Source organism: Caretta caretta, chromosome 3 (genome assembly GCF_965140235.1).
Source record: "Caretta caretta isolate rCarCar2 chromosome 3, rCarCar1.hap1, whole genome shotgun sequence".
NCBI classification, from domain to species: Eukaryota; Metazoa; Chordata; order Testudines; family Cheloniidae; genus Caretta; species Caretta caretta.
The window spans coordinates 4273600-4298798 of NC_134208.1; the positions used below are offsets into that span (position 1 = coordinate 4273600).

The 25199-nt window shown below is 55.0% G+C and overlaps 2 protein-coding genes and 1 long non-coding RNA gene across 4 annotated transcripts in view; 2 read left to right on the forward strand and 1 right to left on the reverse strand.

The window, feature by feature from the left end:
• Nucleotides 1-4155: 4155 nt before the first annotated feature.
• On the reverse strand, nt 4156-23427 carry LOC125634807 (uncharacterized). Of its 2 annotated transcripts, XM_075126285.1 has the most exons (4): nt 23315-23427; nt 18772-18879; nt 7429-7514; nt 4156-7219 (listed from the first exon to the last, which is right to left on the reverse strand). In XM_075126285.1, exon 4 carries the CDS (start codon nt 7100-7102, stop codon nt 4610-4612), a length of 2493 nt encoding a protein of 830 aa, XP_074982386.1. In that variant the 5' UTR covers nt 7103-7219; nt 7429-7514; nt 18772-18879; nt 23315-23427; the 3' UTR covers nt 4156-4609. The 2 variants fall into 2 exon arrangements, with proteins under 2 accessions (XP_074982386.1, XP_048702017.2); XM_048846060.2 differs by lacking the exon at nt 7429-7514.
• LOC142071494 (uncharacterized) lies at nt 16569-18066 on the forward strand. Its single transcript, XR_012667520.1, has 2 exons — nt 16569-16742; nt 17915-18066. It is a non-coding gene; the product is annotated as an uncharacterized LOC142071494 (long non-coding RNA).
• The window catches only part of KCNK3 (potassium two pore domain channel subfamily K member 3), a 91113-nt gene continuing 87551 nt past the window's right edge, over nt 21638-25199 (forward strand). The window contains exon 1 of the mRNA XM_048846072.2: nt 21638-23543. Coding sequence (XP_048702029.1) covers nt 23261-23543 — 283 coding nt within the window. The 5' untranslated portion in view covers nt 21638-23260. The remainder of the gene's footprint in view (nt 23544-25199) is intronic.

A 25199-nucleotide genomic window follows, 5' to 3' on the forward strand; every position in this document is an offset into this window, starting at 1 on the left:
GACTAGTCACATGTCCTTGCATGCTTCGCTGAGTCATAGCCATATTCTAGCTAGAATGTCCACAGCTCATCGGGCGTGGATAGGCGTCTTCCGTGGCCCAGTGCGAGTGAAGCGTTCTTTGATGGGCCATGCAACTTGAATAGTCCTTTCACACTGTGCTGGCTAAATACCTCATGGGTGTTAGCCAGAAGCAAACACATCTGAAATACAGGTATAGAGCCAATATCCATAACTTTAGATATAAAAATGATGCATGCATACCAATAGGATAATCATATTCAGCAAATCATAACTTTCCCATTGGCACCTTACTTGACACACTTTGAACAAGATTTGTTGCGAGGGTATAACAGTGGTAGCAACCATGATCCGCATGGTCATATTTTAACCATATAACGCCATAGGGGGTTCTTTGGAGCTCTTGCATTTTGTCTTGATTTTCTGGCTGCTCCATTGTGTGTGTGATTGACGACGTCTGGGGCTCAGAGCGGAAGGTGGGGAAGTCAGGACTGTTTTTAGTTCCCGGGGAAGTTCGTTCCACAGGTTCGGACCAGCCCTAGAGGAAGCTGTGCTCAAATGAACTTTCCCCAGATGGCAGAAAGCTCCCTGAGGCCTAAGAAGCGAAACTGTTGCCCACAGCCCCCTCTGGATGCTCTGGTCTCTTTTCGGTACCCTGGGCATCATCAGAGCTCCCCCCTCTGCGCTGTCCCTGGGGGCACGGAGCGCCACTCCTGCACTGCCCTGTCCTTCTGCCAGTCCCGTGAGGTGATGGCTGCCTTGCAATTGCTGCTCGGCAAATGCTTGGAAAAGGGGCGTGCATCAAAGAGTCCATGTTGCCCAGTGGCTGGGGCCCTGGCCTGGTGCTCAGTAGCACCGGGTTCTGTTCCTGCCTCTGCCACGATCTCTTATGCGACCTTGGCCAGTCACCTCCCTGCTCTGTGCCCGTTTCCCCTTCTACCCATTGTCTGTGTAGACCGTGACTTTCCCAGGACAGCGAGTGTCTCACACGATGCGTCTGTGCAGCGCCCAGAACAATGGGGGCCTGTGACTGGTTGGTGCGACTGGGCTACACATAACAATAAACGGGGCTGCTAATTTTGGGAGCCCAACCTGAGGCACTTGGGGTTTGATTTTTCCCAGGTGCCCAGAGCCAACGATTTCAAACCAAGTTAGTGGGGGTTACGGATGCTCAGAAATCTTAAGATGGGCACTGAGAGGTCCAAAATCCGCGGTCCCTTTGAAAGCACCAGGGCTCAGATCCTCGACAATATATAGACACCTAATTCCCTTTGAACAGCTGGAGCCATGTGCCTTAGAGCCCTGTGTTCGGAGTGCGATTTGGATGACACGAGATGGATTACCAACTCACTCTCTTGAGCAAAATCAAGGGTAACTAGGAGGCCATCTGATATATTCCAAGAGTCATGGGCTACTTGACTTCTGCCAACTTGCAGAATACAGGACTGTAGGTTCCTTGTGTTACTGCTAAGAACAATAAAAGGCAAAGCTACCTCTATCAGCTACAAGTCGCCCCCCTACCCATGCCCCCGCCTTGGCACTCTCTGGGCTAGAAATCGCACAAGCAGCTCACAACTGCAGTCCGTGTGGGTGTGTTAAAAATGGCACCAACTAACCTGGGCATTCCCGCTGTACACTCTTCTCACATTTCTGCACACGTCCTGGTGCCTCAGGGACTGTTACTCTAAACACCTGCTCCCCACTCGAGAGGGGTACGGCGGAGGTCCTCACCACTCATGCTCATTAAAAAACCCACGGCCCATTTCCTCAGAGCAGTGGTGCGTTAACCCCAGTGTCTCGGCTTAATTCCACGGTGACCAGTTGCATTCTGCCACCCTACGCTGCACCTGCAGTTTCAGCCGGACACAGGAGTCTTCTTCACTTCCATTCCTGAACTGTTCCTGCGTGCAGTTAAACAGCTGCCGCGCTTCTCCCCAGAGGTGGCTGCATTTCCAGGGGCGGGCAAACGGATTTCTGCCTGTTTGTGGCGAAAAGCACTTTGGCATCTGTTGGGATGCAACGGATGGGGATAAGCATCGTTAATGAGTCTTGCTCGTTGCTAATCAGCGTGGCCCTCGGTAATGAGCATGGCATTGCCTATTCATGTCCAGTGCGAGTTGTGGTTCATGGGCTGAAACTACCTTATGCTGGCACAGCTCGCCTGGGCTAAAGAGCTTGAGGAAACAATGCAGCGGAGAGGGAGGAAGAGGAACATTTGGGGGGGAATAAATGGCCTTGCTTGAGTGCAAATACATTTGTGGCTTTCAAGCTGCAGCCATACCTGGATCTGGACTGGGAGCACTGTGCTGGCTGGCACTGCAGTTCAGAGGGCTCCCACGCATCAGTCACGCACATCTGGGCTGGGACAGGCTGGCGGCCGGAGCAGGAATCACGGGACAGGGAGACTCGGCAAAGCTCTAAGAGTTGCTGTGCAAAACATTGGGTTGGAGCAATGTTTGCAATCATGGCAGATCAAATGCACTTTGTTCCATGGGAGTGGGGCAGGCAGACTAGGGACTGGGAGGGGAGCTGGTGGCTGGGATTGGGGGTGGATGTAGGGGATGGGAGGGCATGCTTTCTGAGCAGATCCCTCGCTTGTGTCCTTCCGCCTGAGTGAACCCCTCCAACCCTGAGCCTGCATGAACACCTCAGTGGCTGAACAAGCCCCCGACTCTTCTCTCCCACCCGTTTGGAGCATCAGCCGGAGATCAGGGGACAGCACCTGGCGAAAACGCCGGCAGGAGATTTTGCTGAGTCAACGTCCCTGCTCCTTGCTCACCCTTAACCCAAAATGCTGACTCACCAGCTCAGTGCTCCTCTCTCTGACCAGGGGCCCATGGACACTGCTGGGCATTTTGACTGAGCGAGGACCGAGCAGGGAGCTATCGTGGTGCCCCGGGAGATAGGTTTTACAGCTGGGTAAACTGAGGCCCAAGATGGTTGCAGCCACACAGTGACTCAGTGGCAGGGTCAGGCTCAGACCGGAGCAGCCCCATGCTGGTGTCCAGCGGGGAGGCACATACTGGATTTCCTCTCTCCGTTCCCTTCGAGGGCTGCCGGAGGGGTCGCCGTTTCCCCCTTGCTCTGCCCTGGACTGCAGCCTCCTCTCAGATAGCAACAGGAGCAGGGAGCCTCCAGCCCTGCAACACGGAATCCAGATCAGCTGCCATCGACCCATCCCACACCTTACTGCTACTGTCGCCCACAGCTGGGTCCCCTGATCGCGCTGAGGGCTTCTGCAAGTCCTAAGGCCTCAGCCGGTGCCACCAGGGAGGAAGGGGGAGACATCGGCAGAGCTGTAGGGGGCGGGGGAAGCCCAGGACTGGGATAGCAGGGGGCTGTGGGTCGGGATCGAGGGGCATCGGCAGAGCTGTAGGGGGCGAGGGAAGCCCAGGACTGGGATAGCAGGGGGCTGTGGGTCGGGATTGGGGGGCGTTGGCAGAGCTGTAGGGGGCGGGGGAAGCCCAGCATGGGGATAGCAGGGGGCTGTGGGTCGGGATCGGGGAGCATTGGCAGAGCTGTAGGGGGCAAGGGAAGCCCAGGACTGGGATAGCAGGGGGCTGTGGGTCGGGATTGGGGGTGGTTGGCAGAGCTGTAGGGGGCGAGGGAAGCCCAGCACTGGGATTGCAGGGGGCTGCGGGTCAGGATTGGGGGGCATCGGCAGAGCTGTAGGGGGCAGGAGAAGCCCAGCACTGGGATCGCAGGGGGGCGGCGGGTCAGAGCTGAGATGTGTCGTCATGCAGAAGCCTGGCTGGAGGGTGTCAAAGCCCCCTCAGGCTTTTCTTTCACATGTGAAGAGACCCCTTGCCCCGCACACACAGGGCTGGACTTGCTCAGCTCACTGGGCCGACACTTCCCGGGGGCCCAGTACTGGCCATTCATTACGTGGATGACAACACCGCAGAACACAGCAGAGCCTGAGGGCGGCCTGCCCAGCACCATAACTCTGCCTGTGGGGTCGCACTGCCTTGTGCCGTGCGGAGCAAGATCCTAAACACCTGCGTCCAGACCCACCCTGACCATGGGCCCTCTGTTGGAGGAAGCTTCTGAAGAAACCTGTCGATCTCAATACGCTGAGGACCTAGATGGAGAGAGAACTAAATGAAATGCAAAAAGAAAAGGCGGACTTGTGGCACCTTAGAGACTAACCAATTTATTTGAGCATAAGTTTTCGTGAGCTACAGCTCACTTCATCGGATGCATACCGTGGAAAGTGTAGAAGAAAGTGTACACACAAAGCATGAAAAAATACCTCCCCCCACCCCACTCTCCTGCTGGTAATAGCTTATCTAAAGTGATCACTCTCCTTATAATGTGTATGATAACCAAGTTGAGCCATTTCCAGCGCAAATCCAGGTTTTCTCACCCCCCCTGCCCCCCCCCACACACAAACCCACTCTCCTGCTGGTAATAGCTTATCTAAAGTGACCACTCTCCTTACAATGTGTATGATAATCAAAGTGGGCCATTTCCAGCACAAATCCAGGGTTTAACAAGAACATCTGGGGGGGGGGGGGGGGGGTTAGGAAAAAACAAGGGGAAATAGGTTACCTTGCATAATGACTTAGCCACTCCCAGTCTCTATTCAAGCCTAAGTTAATTGTATCCAATTTGCAAATGAATTCCAATTCAACAGTTTCTCGCTGGAGTCTGGATTTGAAGATTTTTGTTGAAGAATTGCAACTTTCATGTCTGTAATTGCGTGACCAGAGAGATTGAAGTGTTCTCCGACTGGTTTATGATTGTTATAATTCTTGACGTCTGATTTGTGTCCATTTATTCTTTTACGTAGAGACTGTCCAGTTTGACCAATGTACATGGCAGAGGGGCATTGCTGGCCCATGATGACATATATCACATTGGTAGATGTGCAGGTGAATGAGCCTCTGATAGTGTGGCTGATGTTATTAGGCCCTATGATGGTGTCCCCTGAATAGATATGTGGGCACAATTGGCAACGGGCTTTGTTGCAAGGATAGGTTCCTGGGTTAGTGGTTCTGTTGTGTGGTATGTGATTGTTGGTGAGTATTTGCTTCAGGTTGGGGGGCTGTCTGTAGGCAAGGACTGGCCTGTCTCCCAGGATTTGTGAGAGTGTTGGGTCATCCTTCAGGATAGGTTGTAGATCCTTAATAATGCGTTGGAGGGGTTTTAGTTGGGGACTGAAGGTGACGGCTAGTGGCGTTCTGTTATTTTCTTTGTTAGGCCTGTCCTGTAGTAGGTAACTTCTGGGAACTCTTCTGGCTCTATCAATCTGTTTCTTCACTTCCGCAGGTGGGTATTGTAGTTGTAAGAAAGCTTGACAGAGATCTTGTAGGTGTTTGTCTCTGTCTGAGGGGTTGGAGCAAATGCGGTTGTATCGCAGAGCTTGGCTGTAGATGATGGATGGTGTGGTGTGGTCAGGGTGAAAGCTGGAGGCATGTAGGTAGGAATAGCGGTCAGTAGGTTTCCGGTATAGGGTGGTGTTTATGTGACCATCGTTTATTAGCACTGTAGTGTCCAGGAAGTGGATCTCTTGTGTGGACTGGACCAGGCTGAGGTTGAGGGTGGGATGGAAATTGTTGAAATCCTGGTGGAATTCCTCAAGGGCTTCTTTTCCATGGGTCCAGATGATGAAGATGTCATCAATGTAGCGCAAGTAGACTAGGGGCATTAGGGGACGAGAGCTGAGGAAGCGTTGTTCTAAATCAGTCATAAAAATGTTGACATACTGTGGGGCCATGCGGGTACCCATAGCAGTGCCGCTGATCTGAAGGTATACATTGTCCCCAAATGTGAAATAGTTATGGGTAAGGACAAAGTCACAAAGTTCAGCCACCAGATTAGCCGTGACATTATCGGGGATAGTGTTCCTGACGGCTTGTAGTCCATCTTTGTGTGGAATGTTGGTGTAGAGGGCTTCTACATCCATAGTAGCCAGGATGGTGTTATCAGGAAGATCGCCGATGGATTGTAGTTTCCTCAGGAAGTCAGTGGTGTCTCGAAGGTAGCTGGGAGTGCTGGTAGCGTAGGGCCTGAGGAGGGAGTCTACAAAGCCAGACAATCCTGCTGTCAGGGTGCCAATGCCTGAGATGATGGGGTGCCCAGGATTTCCAGGTTTATGGATCTTGGGTAGTAGATAGAATATCTCAGGTCGGGGTTCCAGGGGTGTGTCTGTGCGGATTTGATCTTGTTCTTTTTCAGGGAGTTTCTTGAGCAAATGCTGTAGTTTCTTTTGGTAACTCTCAGTGGGATCAGAGGGTAATGGCTTGTAGAAAGTGGTGTTGGAGAGCTGCCGAGCAGCCTCTTGTTCATATTCCGACCTATTCATGATGACGACAGCACCTCCTTTGTCAGCCTTTTTGATTATGATGTCAGAGTTGTTTCTGAGGCTGTGGATGGCATTGCGTTCCGCATGGCTGAGGTTATGGGGCAAGTGATGCTGCTTTTCCACAATTTCAGCCCGTGCACATCGGCGGAAGCACTCTATGTAGAAGTCCAGTCTGCTGTTTCGACCTTCAGGAGGAGTCCACCTAGAATCCCTCTTTCTGTAGTGTTGGTAGGGAGGTCTCTGTGGATTAGTATGTTGTTCAGAGGTATGTTGGAAATATTTCTTGAGTCGGAGACGTCGAAAATAGGATTCTAGGTCACCACAGAACTGTACCATGTTCGTGGGGGTGGAGGGGCAGAAGGAGCGGCCCTGAGATAGGACAGCTGCTTCGGCTGGGCTGAGAGTATAGTTGGATAGGTTAACAATATTGCTGGGTGGGTTGAGGGAACCATTGCTGTGGCCCCTTGTGGCATGTAGTAGTTTAGAAAGTTTAGTGTCCTTTTTCTTTTGTAGAGAAGCAAAGTGTGTGTTGTAAATGGCTTGTCTAGTTTTAGTAAAGTCCAGCCACGAGGAAGTTTGTGTGGAAGGTTGGTTTTTTATGAGAGTATCCATTTTTGAGAGCTCATTCTTAATCTTTCCCTGTTTGCTGTAGAGGATGTTGATCAGGTGATTCCGCAGTTTCTTTGAGAGCGTGTGGCACAAGCTGTCAGCATAGTCTGTGTGGTATGTAGATTGTAATGGATTTTTTACCTTCAGTCCTTTTGGTACGATGTCCATCTTGCATAATGACTTAGCAGGCAGTGTCTGTTCAAAATATCAGACCTGGTTCTGACATTTGGGATGGTTAATTTCCTTGTTTCATTGGAGAAGATACATCTATGAAATTATTTCAGTCTGAGAGAGAGAGACCAAGGCAGAAGATATTTAGGTGACTTACTCCTAGCATCTGCCATCTACATACTTTTGAGAATCTGGGCCAAGCTGGCTGCTGGTGATAATGCTTAGCTTCTCATCCGAACTGCACCACATCTGACAATAAGCATCTCTCCAAGATCTAGCTGCCTATACATTGAGAGAAGTAACAGTGTCTGTTCTATCATTACCTTGTGACTTCCAGTAACGTTACACCACTGTGCTCAGACGATAAGAAATCGCCATCAGCTCCAGCTGTTCACTCAGCTTTAGCGCCCTGCAATAAGAATAGGATCTTACTTGCCTTATGTTTATCAGGGCCTTCTATCCCAAAGGAGCTCTAGACTGGGACTCAGGAGACCTGGGTTCTATCCTTGACTCAGCCCCTGGCCTGCTGGGTGAGCTCAGGCAAGTCACTTCACCACTCTGTGCCTCAGTTTCCCCATCAGCAAAATGGGGATAGTGATGCTGACCTCCTTTGTAGAGCGCTTTGAGCTCTATGGGTGTAAAGTGCTATGTAAGCGCTCAATGTTATTCGTGTGGCTCACACTCAAATGAGCAGTCTCAGCTGCTAGATTAAAGCTGTGGAGAAGTGGGAATTTGGGGTAATATTTTTATGAGGGCTATGTGTGCCTCAGTTTCCCCTACATGCTGCATTGTTACCCAGTGGGATGGGAAAGGACCGCTTGATTTCAGGGCAGGCTAAGACAGGTGTGAATGTAGCTTGGCTGTCTGGGACTACGTGGGTCACTGGAAAAGGCCAGCTGAGGCCAACCCCAGAGCAATGGAGAATCCATGAAGGCGAGGGCAGATCCAATCACCAAGCAACCAATGGCCACAGATTGCTCCACCTCTCTGTGGGAAGCTGAGCAGTGTGTCCCCAGGACTGGGAAGGTGGGAGGTGGGGGAGAAGCACTGGCTGCTGGAAGGAGTCAGGGCTCGCATGTGGCCAAGGTCGGAGGTCAGAGGGATGGAGAGACGAAGCTTCCCTGCAGCTTGGCTGGGTCTGGGTCACCAGCCCAGACAAGGCTTTAGCCTTCAGTTGTCTGACTACCCAAAGCACGGCCTGGGCTGCGTGCCAGGTAACGAACAGTCCCTGAGGAGCAGACACAGCCTCAATGGGCCACGTAGAGAGGAGTTCCCGGGGTGAAGCAGGGGTGCTGAAGGCCCAGAGGTCCCATCTAAGGAGGCAGTGAAGCCGTGTGGCTCACTCTGGAGGAAGAGAGAGACCCTGGGGTCTGGCATGCTGAAGACGTTCCTCCTCTGAGCCTTCAGTTCTCCTGCGTCACCCCGTGAGTGCCACTCAGCGGGTCCAACTGAGACAGACCCTGATGGAGACTTGGCGGCTCTGCAGGGACAAATGCACCTCTCCCAGCATTTGCAGTGGCCCTCACACAGCATTGTCACAGCTGTCCGGTTTATGCATTAGATGGGACAGCCACTTGGCTGCTTGGCTTCCTGCAGAGGTGGCTGGGTATGTGCGGGGCGTGCCAGGGAGCCGGGGGTGGCTGGGAGTGGGGTTGGCCAGCATGGTCTCTGGGTGCGGAGGCAGCCTTAGCTGTTGGTTTCCTTGGCCCAATTCTGCTCTAAGTTGCAGTGGTGTAAATCAGTCGCGATTCCCTCCAAGGCAGTAGCTAACTCCGGGTGCACTTTGCTGTGGCTCAGAGCTGAATCTGGCCCCTTGGGTTTTGGTGACTGTCCTGGGGACATTGAGCATGTGAGCAATCCTAACTCTAAACTAACAACCGGGGGGGATTTCCCAGGCAGAGGTGATGGGGGGCAAGCAGGGTCTCGTGCCCCCCAACCCCAGATTTCTACTAGGGTTTATATTTTTATTTCTTTTTTTGCGGAGAGTTTCTCCCACAGAACCTTGAAATTGTCCATCAGCAGTTACGCATTGCCTCTGGCCCCAGGTGTTTGGCTACGTATCTGCATGGACCCTGGTCATTATTCACTTGGCCGTGAACATCACTGATCAGCATGGCCCTCCCCATGCCCTCGAAGAGCCCCCAGCCCTGGCTCCCAGCAGAGCTTCCCCTCAGTCTCCCATTGCCCCCCATTCATAGCCCGTGGGGCCCCAAAATACTCCATCCCACCCCGCCCTTCTCCCCCACTCCCTCTGAAAGCTCACGGCTCAGCATCATCCCCTCCCACATGCCCATTCCTGCCCCACTCAGCCCCCCAGCCCAGCCCCTCTCCCTGCACCTCCACATCCCCCTATGCCGCCACGTGGGCTCCCTGGGGCGCTGCTGCCTGATGCACAAGCTGCAACACTGGGCCTTGCCCCCCCAATCCTCCATCTGTCCCCAGTGACCCCCACCCAGACCCCCTCCCGCCACTGCCCAGTCACCCCTGCTGGCTGCCCACAGGCTCGGTGCAGGGCAGAGCCGGAGGAGTAAAGAAGCGGTGCTGGGGAATGGCTGTAGCCAGAAGAACTACTCGCGTCTCCTAGCAGATTGCAGCAGCCAAGGGGAAAGGCTGCTCCTGCTTCCGTGTAAACAGTGGTGGAGCTAGAATGGGAGAGGAATGGGAGCTCACGGCTGCTCTGTCTCCTCTTTCAATGGTTTCTCTGCCTCCGCTAGGGAGGGAAAAACACATGGTAGAACATGCAAGTGGCCACAAACCCCCGTTCCCCGTTGTGCCCCGGATGGCTCCTCCCAGCCTCCCCTTCCCCCCAGGCCTCTGGCAGCCTGGCACAAGGTAGAGCAGCCAGCAGGTGGCCCTGATTTGCGCCATGTGGCAGAGTCAGTCTCGGGCTGCCGGCAGAAGGGCATTGAGGCGGCTCAAAGCCCCTGTCCCCGACTTGCTGGACCCAGCAGGGCCTGGGGAGGGGAGATCCAATCCTTAAAGTGAGAAACCAGGATTTTTGGAGCTGCTTCGAGGGCACCCGTTGCTATGGAGCCACTCCCAGCCCCTCCCTAGGCTCCCTGAGACGGGCTGCGGTCCCGGCCAGGTGTCTTTGCCATCGGCACCACCCCAGCCCGCTTCGCTCTGCCCAGAGAGCCAGCCTGCTCCTGGCAGGGCTGTGACAGATGGGCAGCGAGGAGCTTAAGGCCGGGCCGGGAGTGGGTTTAATGCTGTTACAGGGCCGATGACGATCGCACGGGAGCGGCCTGATCCCTCTCCCCATGGCAGGCTCAGCTGGCCGGGAAGTGTGTCCCCCACACGTGCCCCTACCCCCAGCCTGGCACAGGGGCCTCTGCCTTAGCCCACAGGAGCAGGGAGGTGGACCCCAGGTCTAGATGCATTCCTTCTGCCCAGTGTTGTTGGCAGCAGCAAGGGCCGGGTTCAAATCTCTCGGGGATCCCCTTGAATGTTGCAAGCACACTGGTTCGAGCCCCAGCCCAGAAACCGGGGCAAGACCTAGACACCTCTCCTGGGGGTAGCGCTTCCCCTCTGCCACGAGCACCGAGTCTGGCCAGGAAACAATGACACTTCAGTAAGGGGGAAAGGGACAATGCCCTAACTTGGGAAAACTCAGCACCAATAAATCCGCCAGTGACTCCCCCTTTGCCTCAGTTTCCGCAGCTGCCGGTGTGAATGTCTGATGGACAAATATCCTTTTAACACCCCACTCCTCCCATTGCACTCATGGGGCCTGTTGGGTGGCTTCCATGAACAGCCCCTGGCTGCCACCTCTGTCCTGTCCCTCACCACGCTGCTGCCCCTCACCATGACGCCAGGTCGGGTCAATAGGCTCCACCCTGTAACCCAGCACTGGTGATTTCAGCTCCAGGGACTGCCAGACGAAGGGCCCACAGCCCCAGGTCTCTAGCCCCCCGTTGTCACACTCTAGGGAGAATAGCATTGGGTGATCCCAGCGCTTACACAAAACCTAACCAGAAGGTCCACACTGGGACGGTGCCTTTGAAACACGCAAACAAGGTCTGAGTCTTTCTGTCTCTCCCTCCAGTTCACCAGTAGATGATGGCAGAGAGAGCCCTTGCCATGCATGCCCCTCGATTTACGGAGCAGATCCAGGACATGACCAGCATGCGCTGCACTGCAGCTGTTCTCTGCTTCCCAGTGGCTGTGAGAGGCAGAGTGTATGTTAGAGCAGCTGTGGGGTTGCTCTAAATTACACCAGGGGCTGGGCAGGGTCTTGCATTGTTCTAGAGTACAGAGACAGCCAGGATGACTAATAATAATACCTGGCTTTTATATAGCACTTTTCATCTGTAGATCTCAAAGGCAGGTTGGTATCATTACTGCCAATTTACAAATAGGAAAACTGAGGCACGGGGAGGGATGTGACTTGCTGAAGGTCACCCAGCAGCAGAGGTAGGAATAGATCCCAGGAGGGTGGTTATTTGACCTCTGTTTTTGGCAGTGATGCGACCACTGCTGGAAATCCGTGTCCAGTGCCAGTGCCCACCGTTCAAGAAGGATGTTGATAAATTGGAGCGGGGTCAGAGAAGAGCTACGAGAATGATTAAAGGATTAGAAACCTGCCTTACAGTGACAGACCCATGGAGCTCAATCCTTTTAGCTTTACATGAAGAAGGTTGAGTGGTGGCTTGATCACAGTTTATCTGTACCTACAAACACTAGATAATATAGGGCTGTTCAGTCTAGCAGACAAAGATCTAACAAGATCAAATGGCTGGAAGTTGAAGCTAGACAAATTCAGACTGAAAATTAGCCAGGATGGGCAGAGATGGGGTGCCCCTAGCCTCTCTTTGTCAGAAGCTGGGAATGAGCGACGGGATGAATCACTTGATAATTTCCCTGTTCATTCCCTCTGGGGCACCTGGCATTGGCCAGTGTCAGAAAACAGGTTTCAGAGTAGCAGTCGTGTTCGTCTGTATTCGCAAAAAGAAAAGGAGGACTTGTGGCACCTTAGAGACTAACCAGTTTATTTGAGCATAAGCTTTTGTGAGCTACAGCTCACTTCATCGGATGCATTCCGTGGAAAATACAGTGGGGAGATTTATATACACAGAGAACATGAAACAATGCGTGTTACCATACACACTGTAAGGAGAGTGATCACTTAAGGTGAGCTATTCAAGGTGGATATAAATCTCCCCACTGTATTTTCCACTGCATGCATCCAATGAAGTGGGCTGTAGCTCACGAAAGCTTATGCTAAAATAAATTGGTTAGTCTCTAAGGTGCCACAAGTCCTCCTGTTCTTTTTTTCAGAAAACAGGATACTGGGCTAGATGGACCCTTGGTCTGACCCTCTATGGCTGCTCTTAAAATAAGGGGCAAATATTTAACAGGGAGGGTAATTAACCATTGGAGTAATTTACCAAGGGCCATGATGGATCCTCCATCCCTGAAACTTTTTAAATAAAGACTGGATGTTTTTTTATATAAATATCTGCTCTGGTTCAAACTGGAATTAATTCCAGGGCAGCTCTATGGCCCTGGTTCACACTAAATGATCGAAGTCATCCCTTCTGGCTTTATTATCTACTAATCTATGGGGGAAATGGTTTCCCCCGTCCCTGGCACAGAGGAGACCGTTTTCCCACATAGATTTGCAGATAACCCACTATCCACTAGGCCACACTGCCTCCGGGTGGCTTAAAGCCATCTCCCAGCCTGCTCCTCTTGCCAGCGTAGGAGCAGGGTAACTGAGCGTCAGGCCCACGTATTTTCCGAGCAGAGATTCCCACTGAACTCAATGAGAGTTTTGCTGAGCAGAGGACCCCAGCTTGTGGTTTGAGCTCCTGGCTGCTTGTTCCTAAGACAGCCCGAGAGCCGCGGCGGTGGGGGCGGTGGCAGCTGGCAGGGACAGATTGTGTTGCTTTCTGTTCTGTAATGCTGCCCGGCACCGTCTGGCAAACAGCAAGGTGTTTGTGGTAAGCAAAAACAGAGCTGCATGGGGCCAAAACCTGCTCTCAGGCGAGCTCCAGAGTGAACAGCAATGGGCGGCTTAACCACCTTGCTGGGGACTCAGCCTCCCGTCCCAAGATCATCCCCACACCCTGACCAGGGAGCAATTGGTTATTCCCCCAGAGAGGGACCCAATCTCGGCCTGGTACGCCACTCTCTCTCCTGCCAAAGGAACAGTCGGGGCCACGTACCACAGCTTTCACTCAGTCCTCACCTGGGCAAAACTCCCATTCATGCCGTAATGGTTTTGGCAAAGTAGGAAACAGGTGAGGACTTTGGGCTTTGCAATGGGTCTTACGACAGTGAGGTAAAGGCCCCAGCTGAGATCAGGGCCCCGGCGCACAAAGGACTGCCCAGATACACAGGCAGAGATGGTGCTTTTCCCGATGCATTCACCATCCGGCGAGAAGAGACCCAGAAACTCACCTGAGGTTAGTGCTGGAGCCGGGATTCAAACCCATTGACTCAATGGCCCGCCCTTGATAACAAAAGCAACGTGCCCAGAGCTGTACATTTACATGGGCTTGTCCAGGTGTGGGGCTCAGTCCCACATCCATCCAACAGCCACTTAGCCATCGGCTTGACCGGCTAGATCCTTGGCTTGTCGTGCTTGCAGAGCTCCTGGAGTGACTGAGAGCAGCCCCGAGGCCGTCCACCCTGTTCCCATTCCCCAGCCCCTGGCGCTGGGTTTGTATCGCTGCAGTGGGACTTGAAGAGTTGCAGCCAAAGGACCGGATTCAGAGGGGAGGCTAACTTGGGGGCAACATACATCTGCTTCCTCAGCCAGCAGCCTCCAGCCCCACAGCGCCTCAGACCCCTTATGCAGGGCCTAGCTCTGCCCCTTCCAAGGCCCGACCCAGTCTGGCCCACTGACTCTGAGCTGGTGTGACTCACTCAGCGAGGGGCTGTGAAGGGGGGGTGGGGGGGCAGAGGAAAGGTCTGAACCGGAGGGAGTGAGAAGGCGAGCGTTAAATCTGGGCATGCCCCACGGGAGCCTGCCCCTGCTCACACTCCCGCCTCTTGCCCTTGGTGCGTGAGTTATGCCCACAAACGTACTCAGCAGGCTCCGATGGACAGTGGTGCCCGCACTGGGCCGGCCTGGCGACCCACGGGGCAGCGCTCTGAGGTGGGGGCTGTCTTTGCTGTTTGATGGGAGCGCGGCAGTGACTGGAGCCGGCACTAGATGCTCTGGCACCCTGCGCCGTTGCTAAGCAGTGCGGGAGAGGCGGGGTGGATGCAGGGTATCACCTCCCAAAAGGCACAGAGGCCCTGGTTGGGAGGGAGCAGCTGGGCCCCAGACAGGTTAGTTCAGAGGTTCCCAGCCCTGGCCAGGGCTGCATACCCCTCAGGCCAGCCTTGGGCATCACCTTGGACTAGCCTAGGAGAATCCTCTCTTCTGCTCTGCCTGAGACTTGCAAGCCCAGGGATACTGAGAGTCCCAGCAGGCATGCGGAGGGCAGGACAAGGTGCCCCCCAGTGACAGGGCTGGGAGCAAAGCATGGGACCTGCTAGGGAGAGCAGGCAACCCCCAAACAGCCATTTCCCCTGCTGCAAAGCACCTTGGTTCCTTTGATCCTGCTGATCAGGGTGCTCGCTGCATGGCTAGAGGAAGGGGTGCAGCCCCATCGTCTCCCTAGGGACACAGCAGGCTGCGCCCTGACAAATCCGTTTGGAGCATTTGAGCAGACAGGGGCCAGCTGTTTGCTGCGAGCTGCCCTTCATCCATTCTGCCTCGCGCTGCTTGTAACCACTTTGCAAACAGCCAGCTCTTTCCAGCTGCCACGGCAGGGGGCAGGTATCTTGCACTGGCACAGATCAGGTTAGACCTGGGCCCCCCGTCACTGGCTTCTACAGGCTGGAACATTTAGCATCATGTTATTGCAGCAGGTCGGCTTTTTCTCCTGGGGTATGACTCACCCCTTGCTCACCTGAGCTCTGCGTGCATCACACAAGCCCAGACTGAGTCCTCAAAATAGGGTGGTCAACTGACTTAGGCTCCCACTGCGGGGCTGAAAAGAGCAGCTTAGCTCATTGGGATTGGCCTTGGAGCCTGAGCTATGAAACCCAGCCAAGGGGAGGGTCTCGGACCCCAAATGTCTCCACTGCCAGTTTAGCCCTGCAGCATGAGCCTTGCAAGTTTGAGTCAGTCGACCCGGGCTCTGAGACTCACGGCCATGGGGGTTTGTTTGCTGTGCAGATGTACCCTTTGTTAAGCTAAAGCTCCTTGACTCTGTCACGACAAGGCAGGTTTCTAATCCTTTAAACATTGTCATGGCTCTTCTCTGGCCCCTCTCCAATTTATCAACATCCTTCTTCAATTGTGGGCACCAGAACTGGACCCAGGACTCCTGCAGGGTCACACCAAGGCCAAACAGAGAGGTGAAATAACCTCTCTGCTGTTACTCCAGATTCCCCTGTTTATACATCCCAGGATCGCATTAGCCCACAGGGAGCTCATCTTTGGCTGATTATCCACCATGACCTGCAAATTTTTGTCAGAGTCCCTTGCTGCTCAGGATCGAGTCCCCCACCCTGTAAGTGCGGCCTGCAGGCTTTGTTCCCAGATGTACACGTTTACATTTAGCTGCATTAAAACCCATATTCGTTTGCATTACATTTAGCCATGCTAAAATGTCTGATTAATTAGGCTCATGAGGAACCCGCTCTACAGGGGCAAATTTCAACTCAGCCAGACACAGCGCAGGCAGACACCTGTAATGCAGCCCTGATCATAACAGGCCTCTTCTGCTGCCCCCCAGAGTCAGTAGCTGGATGGCCAGGGAGCTCACTGAGATAGCTAGAAGCTGGGGAGTGGCCGAGAAGAGAATCCCTTTCTGTTACATTCAGATTTATTAAATATTAATAGTCAATTGTTGCCGAATTTCACAGTTTCAATGAGCCACTCAGGCTGTAACAGGTACATCCGTGGCTCACTTCCTCGAGTATGCATAGCCCTCATTAGTGCTAACGGGGGCTTGTTTCCTCGATCCCTTGATGTCAGGAGTCTGGTGGCCACGCAGAAGTGCCATAATTCCTCACCTGTGTGTCATAGTGTCATAATTCCTCACCTGTGTGTTTGGGGGTTGGACTAGATGACCTTCTGGGGTCCCTTCCAACCCTGATATTCTATGATTCTATAGCTCCTGTACCAGCAGCAGCTTGGGGGAGATTCTCCTATCGTGCAAGCGGGTGGCAGCAGCGTGGGCTTTTGGAGCAAGAGGATCCGATCCGATCCCCGCTGGCAATGGGGAAGCTCTGAGCGATTGCAGTGTGCCGCATGGCGACAGCTCAGAGCTCCTGGGTCACTGCAGTAATGCATTCACTCAGCGTTTCCTTAGCAAGAGCGGGCTAGGCTAGCAATAGTGATTGATAATCCTCAGTGGCTGGCAGCCAAAGCCAGATGAATTAAGGTGGGGAATAAGGTGCGAATGTTTAACTATGAGGGTGATTAACCTTTGGAACAGCTCAGTATGTGGGGGCGGTGATGGGGGGGGTACGTTCTCCACCACCGGCCCTGTCAGCTCACAGCTGGAGGACGTGCTAAAAGATATGCTCTAGATCAAAGTGGGGTGGCGTGGAAGCAAACCAGGGCGTTGTGTCGGTCCAGGACTCCAGATGTCCGGGGATGGATCTGGCTTCCTCCAGACACGGGAGGAGTTTGGTAAGTCTCCAGCCTGGATTTCCGTCCGTCTCAGAATGCGGTAACCCTAAGGCAGCGCTGAGGGTGACACTGCCTATGGGGCATTCTGCGGTGCTGGCCCTTGCTGTGTGCCAGTCACCCCCTTGGCACTGAGTGGGGGGCAAATCCCACCCACAGGGCATTCGCCTTGGTCCATGCTGGGCAACTCTCCATGCCTCTGTGCCAGGCTGCTCAGCTGTGTGCTGTTGAGACAGGCAGGCTCAGTGGAGGAGCTATGGCTGACAGCCCCCACACATCAGGACCAGGAGGCTCAGGGGCCCCTCAGCTAGGCTCTGAGCTCACTCACATGGGAGTCAGTGAAGTTGCTGCCTATTTACACCAGTGTACATGAGATCAGGGTCTGGCCCTAGGACTTGACCCCTAAGGGCAGCGAGGTGGCTGGCTGCCGGGGAGCTCTGCGGCTGCTTCAGGGCGGGGAATCCATTCTGGCTGATTTGGTTCCGGTGCCAGATCCCCAGCTGGGGTGAATCAGCAGCGCTTGCTGCTACGCTGTTCTATGCGTGCCTGGAGCCTGTCAAACGAGTGGATTTTACATGTCGAAAAACATATCGTTTTTTTAAAGTGAGATGTGAACGCTAATTGTTCCCTCTGCGGGCCAGGGAAGCTCCCCGAGGAGGGACAGATCACGGTTAATTTACCGTGACCATGTAGATACCCGTTGGTGCCCTGTTCCGGTCCAGGAGCAACGGTGGCATTAAATCATTCTCCTGCTTTTCCATCCCCATGAGCCCTGGTCGCGTCTGTTCAGGGGAATTTTCACACTCGGCATTATTTGCATTCAAACCATGTTCAAGCAATGTCTAAATGCGGTTTTAAAAGGGAGCTGCTTGTCTGTGAGTGGAGTCGCCCGGTAAGTGGAGCAGAACCTTAGGAGCCAGGACTCCTGGATTCTAGTCCCAATATTATCACAGACTTTGGACGCTGTGGGTGACAATGCTGTCCTGAATTGCACACATTCAGGTATTTAAAGTACTGCTATATGCAGGCTGTACAATTGTAATATATTTCTGGTGTTGGCAGCTGATTACCTATGTGCTTAAGCCCACTATTTGTAATTTATCATTTTCTTTGTCCCCGATGTTTGGCTGCTAATAACATTCCTTCCAGTTTTAACAAAGATGTTTTCATTTCAGATCATGTGATGTTGTGGAGAATACCGATCAGCTCATCTGTATTATGATGAAGAGACACCAACACCGTAGCTGTCTTAAACCCAGCTATGTATATATATCAATGACACACAACCTCTCCTCCCCCCCCAGTAAAGGAACATTCAGGTTGCAAAGTCAAGCACTCAAAAGTTGGGAAAGGCCAGAATTAAGGTGTCCCCCCCCGCCGCCTCTCCCCAGGGATCTGATCTCCGTTTCCTACACTACCAACTGATTCCCAGTCCCCTCCCCACCCCAGCTTCCAGTCATAGCCTCCATCCCTAGTCCCAGTCTCTTTGCCCTGCAAGTTCCAGCCTCCACGTCTCCACCCCAGACCATGGCTTTTCCTTCCCCCATTCCACTCTCACCAGGCCCCTTGTCCCATCTACTCCTTTCCCTCCCACCTCTAGGCTGGCTCTTTTCCTCTCTGCGTTCGGCTCAGGTGGCTTCCACCTCCAAACCGCGTGGACACCAGGGAGCGGAGTGGGGCGGGGCGGGGGCCTGGGAGCACAGGAGAGCGAGCTCCGGGGCTGGATCACGCTCAGTCACCCTATGGGCTAGGGCTGTGGGAGGATGCAGCGTGCAAAGTGAAAACAGAATCATCAGAGATGGTAGCCGTGAAATTCTAAGACGTCTCCACCGAGCGTGTGTGAACTTGCAATTTTTCGAAGGCTTAGGTTGCTCTGATTTTGGTGGATTTTCACAGGGATGGCAAAAGGCATGTTCCTGACACCAAGGCCAAATTTCAAGTCCCTGCTCCAAAGGAGAGGGGTGCTACCGCATTTTAACAGTATTTAACGCATTTAAACGGCTCGTCCGTTTTTTTTAAATGGCACACTCACCCATTGTGTTGCTGCCCTTGTTCTCAGACGCAGCTGATCCATTTCGGCTGAAAAATTCCCCCAAACTTCAGCCCGAGGCAGGCACCCAGCCGGCAAATTTCAGCCCAGCTAAAGTTTGGCAAAATTATAAGCAACACAAGGTGTTAAGATGGGAAGAGTTGAACAACTGTAATTACAGTTACTGCTACCAGATCCACCTATCATAAATGCCCGTCACACTCTGGGAGATTTCAGATCCTGATCTGGTTCTGGACTTCGCAAGATGTGCCCATTTCCAGTCTAAACAGGCATAAATGATCGTTGTTTGCTTGCCAATGACAATGTGCTTGGTGCTGTATACGAAACAGATCAGAAAGGCATGCAGAGTCCCGAAGAATTTACAGTCTGTAGCCTGGTCTCTGCTAGTAGAATGATGCACTGCTGAGAACGGGGGGTCAGCTAGACCTAGGCTGACTGCAAGAGTAGAGAGAGCCAGGCTGATTTGCACCACTTCAGGAACTGTGTGCAACATGATAGACCTGCTCCGGAGGGGGTGTGAAAAAGCCCAGCCCAGCAGCCCCCTCTCTTACAAAAATCCCATTCAAGTCAGTGGGAGCTTAGCGTGAGAGAGGACTGGGGACCTGCTTTTACGCTCACTTAAGCTGCTGGAAAACCATATGATTCCAAAAAGAACAGGAGGACTTGGGGCACCTTAGAGACTAACTAATTTATTTGAGCATAAGCTTTTGTGAGTGATTTTGTGTGTGATTTCCCCCTGTGCTCACTTCATCGGATGCATTCCAGTTTTCTATCCACGTAGGTGCTTGTCTGGCCCCATTACCGTGGTATCTGAGCCCCCTACTGTCTTTAATGTATGTATCCTGACAATACCCCTGCAAGGCATTATCACCATTTTACAGATGGGAAACTGAGGCACAGATACCGCCCCCCCCCAAAAAAAGGACAGTCTGTGGCTGAGCCAGAAACAGAGCCCAGATCTCCAAGCCAGTTCCCTGTGTGCTAGCCCAGCCTTCCTCCCACCCCTGCTGCTTTAGTGGCTCTGACCCAAAGCTTCCCGGCCAGAGCCCAGGAATCAAACTGCTTCGAAACCAAATCTGCCCTGGCACCCAGAGTGTTACAGAGAGCCGGATCCTCCTGCCGGGATCCCTGCCAGGCCCCTCCCCAGAGCAGCTCCCGCTGCCCTCACCCCATTCTCTGGCCAGCTCTCTGGCTCTCCCTGCCCTGCCTGCTTTCAGCCACCAAGGAAGCGTTCGAGCCCCTGAGCCTGGTGGCTGCACTTTGACTGGAGTCAGACTCCCCTGGGGGTCTCTGTGACTAGTGGCAGCCGTGGCCCCACACCAGACCCAGGCCAGAGACAGTGGGGGGGTGGGGCGGAGGGGGCTGGGACGTTAGATGCATGTAATAGACACTCAGCTGTCTCCCTTGGCATCCCCCTCTACCCACCCCCCGTGTGTGTGCTTGTATGTGTGTGATCTCCCCCCCATGTGTGAACTCCCCCTCCTTGTGTGTGTGTGAGCTCCCCCTCCCTGTGTGTGTGTGATCGCCCCACTCTGTGTGTGTCTCCCTGCTCTCTGTGTGTGATTTCCCCCGTGCGTCCTTGTGTGTGTGATCTCCACCTCCTTGTGTGTGTGTGATCTCCCCGCTCTGTGTGTGTCTCTCCCTATGTGTGTGTGTGTAATCTCCCCACTCTGTGTGTGTGTGTGTCTGTGTGTGTGTGTCTCCCTGCTCTGTGTGTGTGATCTCCCCACTCTGTGTGTGTGTGTCTCCCCGCTCCGTGTGTGTGTGTGATCTCCCCGCTCTGTGTGTGATCTCCCTGCTCTGTGTGTGTCTCTCCGCACTCTGTGTTTGTGTGTATGTATGTCTCTGGAGGTGTGTGTGATCTCCCTACTGTGTATGTGTGTGTGTGTGTGTTCTCTCTCTGCTCCGTGTGTGTGTGTCTCCCCACTCCGAGTGTGTCTGTGTCTCTCCCTGCTCTCTGTGTGTGTTTGTGTGTCTGTCTCTCCCGGCTCTGTGTGTGTCTCTCCCGGCTCCCTGTGTGTGTGTGTCCGTGTGTGTCTCCTCCCACTCCGTGTGTGTGTCTCTCCCCGCTCTCTGTGTGTGTTCCTGTGTGTGTCTCTCCCCACTCCGTGTGTGTGTCTCTCCCCACTCTCTGTGTGTGTTCCTGTGTGTGTCTCTCCCCGCTCTGTGTGTGTGTGTCTCTTCCTGCTCTGTGTCTGCGTGTGTGTGTGTGTCTCCCCGCCCCATGTGTGTGTGTCTCTCCTAGCTGCATGTGTGTGTGTCTCCCCGCCCCGTGTGTGTCTGTGTGTCTCTCCCGGCTCCGTATGTGTGTCTCCCCGCCCCGTCTGTGTGTCTGTGTGTCTCTCCCGGCTCTGTGTGTGTGTCTCCCCGCCCCATGTGTGTCTGTGTGTGTGTGTGTCCTGGCTCTATGTGTGTGTGTGTGTGTGTGTGTCTCTCCCCGCTCTCTGTGTGTGTCTCTCCCGGCTCTGTGTGTGTCTGTGTGTCTCTCCCCACTCTCTGTGTGTGTCTCCCCACCCCGTGTGTGTGTGTGTGTGTCTCTCCCTGCTCTCTGTGTGTGTCTCTCCCGGCTCCGTGTGTGTGTGTGTGTGTCTCCTGGCTCTGTGTGTGTGTCTGTGTGTCTCTCCCCACTCTCTGTGTGTGTCTCTCCCCGCCCCGTGTGTCCGTGTGTGTGTGTGTGTGTCTCTCCCCGCCCCGTGTGTCCGTGTGTGTGTCTCTCCCCGCTCTCTGTGTGTGTCTCTCCCCGCCCCGTGTGTCCGTGTGTGTGTCTGTGTGTCTCTCCCTGCTCTCTGTGTGTGTCTCTCCCCGCTCTGTGTGTGTGTGTCTCTTCCTGCTCTGTGTCTGAGTGTGTGTGTGTGTCTCCCCGCCCCATGTGTGTGTGTCTCTCCTAGCTGCATGTGTGTGTGTCTCCCCGCCCCGTGTGTGTCTGTGTGTCTCTCCCGGCTCCGTATGTGTGTCTCCCCGCCCCGTCTGTGTGTCTGTGTGTCTCTCCCGGCTCTGTGTGTGTGTCTCCCCGCCCCATGTGTGTCTGTGTGTGTGTGTGTCCTGGCTCTGTGTGTGTGTGTGTGTGTGTCTCTCCCCGCTCTCTGTGTGTGTCTCTCCCGGCTCTGTGTGTGTCTGTGTGTCTCTCCCCGCTCTCTGTGTGTGTCTCCCCACCCCGTGTGTGTGTGTGTGTGTCTCTCCCTGCTCTCTGTGTGTGTCTCTCCCGGCTCCGTGTGTGTGTGTGTGTCTCCTGGCTCTGTGTGTGTGTCTGTGTGTCTCTCCCCACTCTCTGTGTGTGTCTCTCCCCGCCCCGTGTGTCCGTGTGTGTGTGTGTGTGTCTCCCCGCTCTCTGTGTGTGTCTCTCCCCGCCCCGTGTGTCCGTGTGTCCGTGTGTGTGTCTCTCCCCGCTCTCTGTGTGTGTCTCTCCCCGCCCCGTGTGTCCGTGTGTGTGTCTGTGTGTCTCTCCCCGCTCTCTGTGTGTGTCTCTCCCCGCCCCGTGTGTCCGTGTGTGTCTCTCTCCCCGCTCTCTGTGTGTGTCTCCCCACCCCGTGTGTGTGTGTGCGTGTCTCTCCCTGTCCTGTGTGTGTGTGTGTCTCCTGGCTCCGTGTGTGTGTGTGTGTGTCTCTCCCCGCCCCGTGTGTGTGTCTCTCCCCGCCCCGTGTGTGTGTGTGTCTCCCCGCTCTCTGTGCGTGTCTCTCCCCGTCCCGTGTGTGTGTGTGTGTGTCTCTCCCCACCCCGTGTGTGTGTGTGTGTGTGTCTCTCCCCACCCCGTGTGTGTGTGTGTGTCTCTCCCTGCCCCGTGTGTGTGTGTGTCTCCCCGCTCTCTGTGCGTGTCTCTCCCCGCTCCGTGTGTGTGTGTGTCTCCCCGCTCTCTGTGCCTGTCTCTCCCCGTCCCGTGTGTGTGTGTGTGTGTGTCTCTCCCCACCCCGTGTGTGTGTGTGTGTGTGTCTCTCCCCGCCCCGTGTGTGTGTGTGTCTCCCCGCTCTCTGTGCGTGTCTCTCCCCGTCCCGTGTGTGTGTGTGTGTGTGTCTCTCCCCACCCCGTGTGTGTGTGTGTGTGTGTCTCTCCCCGCCCCGTGTGTGTGCGTGTCTCTCCCCGCCCCGTGTGTGTGTGTCTCTCCCCGCCCCGCGTGTGTGTCTCCTGGCTCCGTGTGTATGTGTGTGTCTCTCCCCGCCCCGTGTGTGTGTGTGTGTGTCTCCTGGCTCCGTGTGTGTGTGTGTCTCTCCCCGCTCCGCGTGTCTCCCCGCGTGTGCCCCCTGCCCTTATATGGCCGCGGCGGGGCGCGCCGGCTCTCCTGGGGGTGGTGCTGAACGAACAGCTCCCCGCGGCGCCCGCCCACCCCGCGCCAGTCGGCGGCGAGCGCAGCCCGGGCCCCAGCGCCGCTGCTCGCGGGGTGCCTCGGCGCAGCCATGACCCAGGCCAGCCCCGCTCCAGCCGCCGCCGCCGCCGCCGGACCCTCGCCCTCCGCCCGGGCGCCGCCGCCGGCCGCAGCATGAAGCGGCAGAACGTGCGGACCTTGGCCCTCATCATCTGCACCTTCACCTACCTGCTGGTGGGCGCCGCCGTCTTCGACGCCCTGGAGTCGGAGCAGGAGACCTCGGAGCGGCGGCGGCTGGAGGAGAAGCAGCTGGAGCTGAGGGGCAAATACAACCTGAGCAGCGACGGGTACAAGGAGCTGGAGTGGGTGGTGCTCAAGCTGAAGCCCCACAAGGCCGGCGTGCAGTGGAAGTTCGCCGGCTCCTTCTACTTCGCCATCACCGTCATCACCACCATCGGTAAGGCCGGCGCGCCCATCCCCGTGGCGTCCGGGCGGCGGGCGGCTCCCCAGCGGCTTTTATGGAGCGGGGGGGGGGGTGAGGTTATTGGCCGGAGAAAGGAGGCTGTGACTGCTTCCGCGTGGTGGGACACCCCCCCTCCCCCTGTGACGGCCCCCCCCCGCCCCACACACACACTCTCTCTCCATCCCCTTTTAATCCCCGTCCTTAAAAGCCCGGGTTAGTTCGCTTTGCACCGGGGTGGGGGCGGGATAGCTCGGCGGTTTGAGCATTGGCCTGCTCAACCCGGGGCTGTGACTTCAGTCCTTGAGGGGGGCCCGTTAGGGATCCGGGGCGAAAAGTGGGGGATTGGTCCCGCTTGGAGCAGGGGGTGGGACTAGATGACCTCCTGAGGTCCCTTCCCACCCTGATCTTCTATGATTGGACCCCTTCGGAGTCAGCCCCAGTCCTGGGCTACTTCCAATTCCCGGAGGTCTCCCCCGGCAAAGGGGCCCGGAGCAGGAGTTCGGGCCGTGGTGTAGGGAAGTCGAGTTGATTGCAGGGAAGGCGGCGCGGGGTTTGGTTGATCCGGTAACGAAGGGGGGTGATTAGCGGGGAAGAATTGGAAAGCGCCCTGCAGCCCGTCAGTCCGCTTGTGGGGTGTGCCGAGGGCATGGGGCAGGCACAGGCGGGAGCGCCCGAGCCAAGGCGCCGGGCCTGACTTGGAGGGTTTGCAAGCTGCTGGCAAGGGACTGTTCCTCCCCGAGAAGCGGTCTGGGACCCCCTGGGAAACTCCAGGCTGCGTTTTGCTCTGGGGCTGGGTTTTCTGCACGGTGACAACACACACACACACGCACGCACTTGTTTTGCAATTTGCAAGCGTGCAAAAAGGGGAGGGGGGGCGGATTGTTTGCAAATTCGCCGCTTGTTTTGCCATTCAGCAAGGCATGAAAACAAAGGCGGGGCGGGGGGGGGGGGCGGCTTTCCACTCCCCGGGGCTTGGCTTTTGTTGTTGCTGGGGCTGCGGAGGGTTCCTCCCTCCTGGGTATTTTTAAAAGGTGTCGTGTGGAAGCAGAAGCGATTCCCAAAGTGGGACCTCGCGCCCTCCCCCACCCGGGCATGGCTCTTCTCAGCCGGGGAAGTTAGCAGGCAAGAGCCCCAACCCCCAACTCAGCAGTGATTTGGCCCATTTGCTGCCGGGCAGGCTTGAATGGGATCTCACGCCTGTTTTAGGCTCCTGTAGCGCCTCTGGGCTCCCGTGCAGTTGCTCCTGATGTACCGCGGCGTCAGTCTGAACAGAATCCGGTGCAAGACTGCTTCTGAACCAGATGCAGATTGGTGCAGTTTGATGCAGCGAGGAAGGGCCAATTCCAGCGTCCGGATTCATTTCTGACCCCCATTTTTACACCGGTGTGACTCCGGTTGAGCCACTCCTGATTTACACCGCTGCAAAATCTGGAGTAGAATCAGGTGCCAGGCGCCTGGGGTGTTAGTGAGCAAACTGGATCCAGAGCCGGGAGCAAGTCCCTTCCGGATTCCAGATGATGTTGCTGCAACCCAGGCCAGGTCTAGTCTCATCTACTCTAAACTGCTCTTTTTTAAAGACTCCGTTGGCAGCTCTTTGTGAGCTCCTGTGTTGAAGCAAATCTCCCTGTTGTGGGGTTGATTTAGGACATC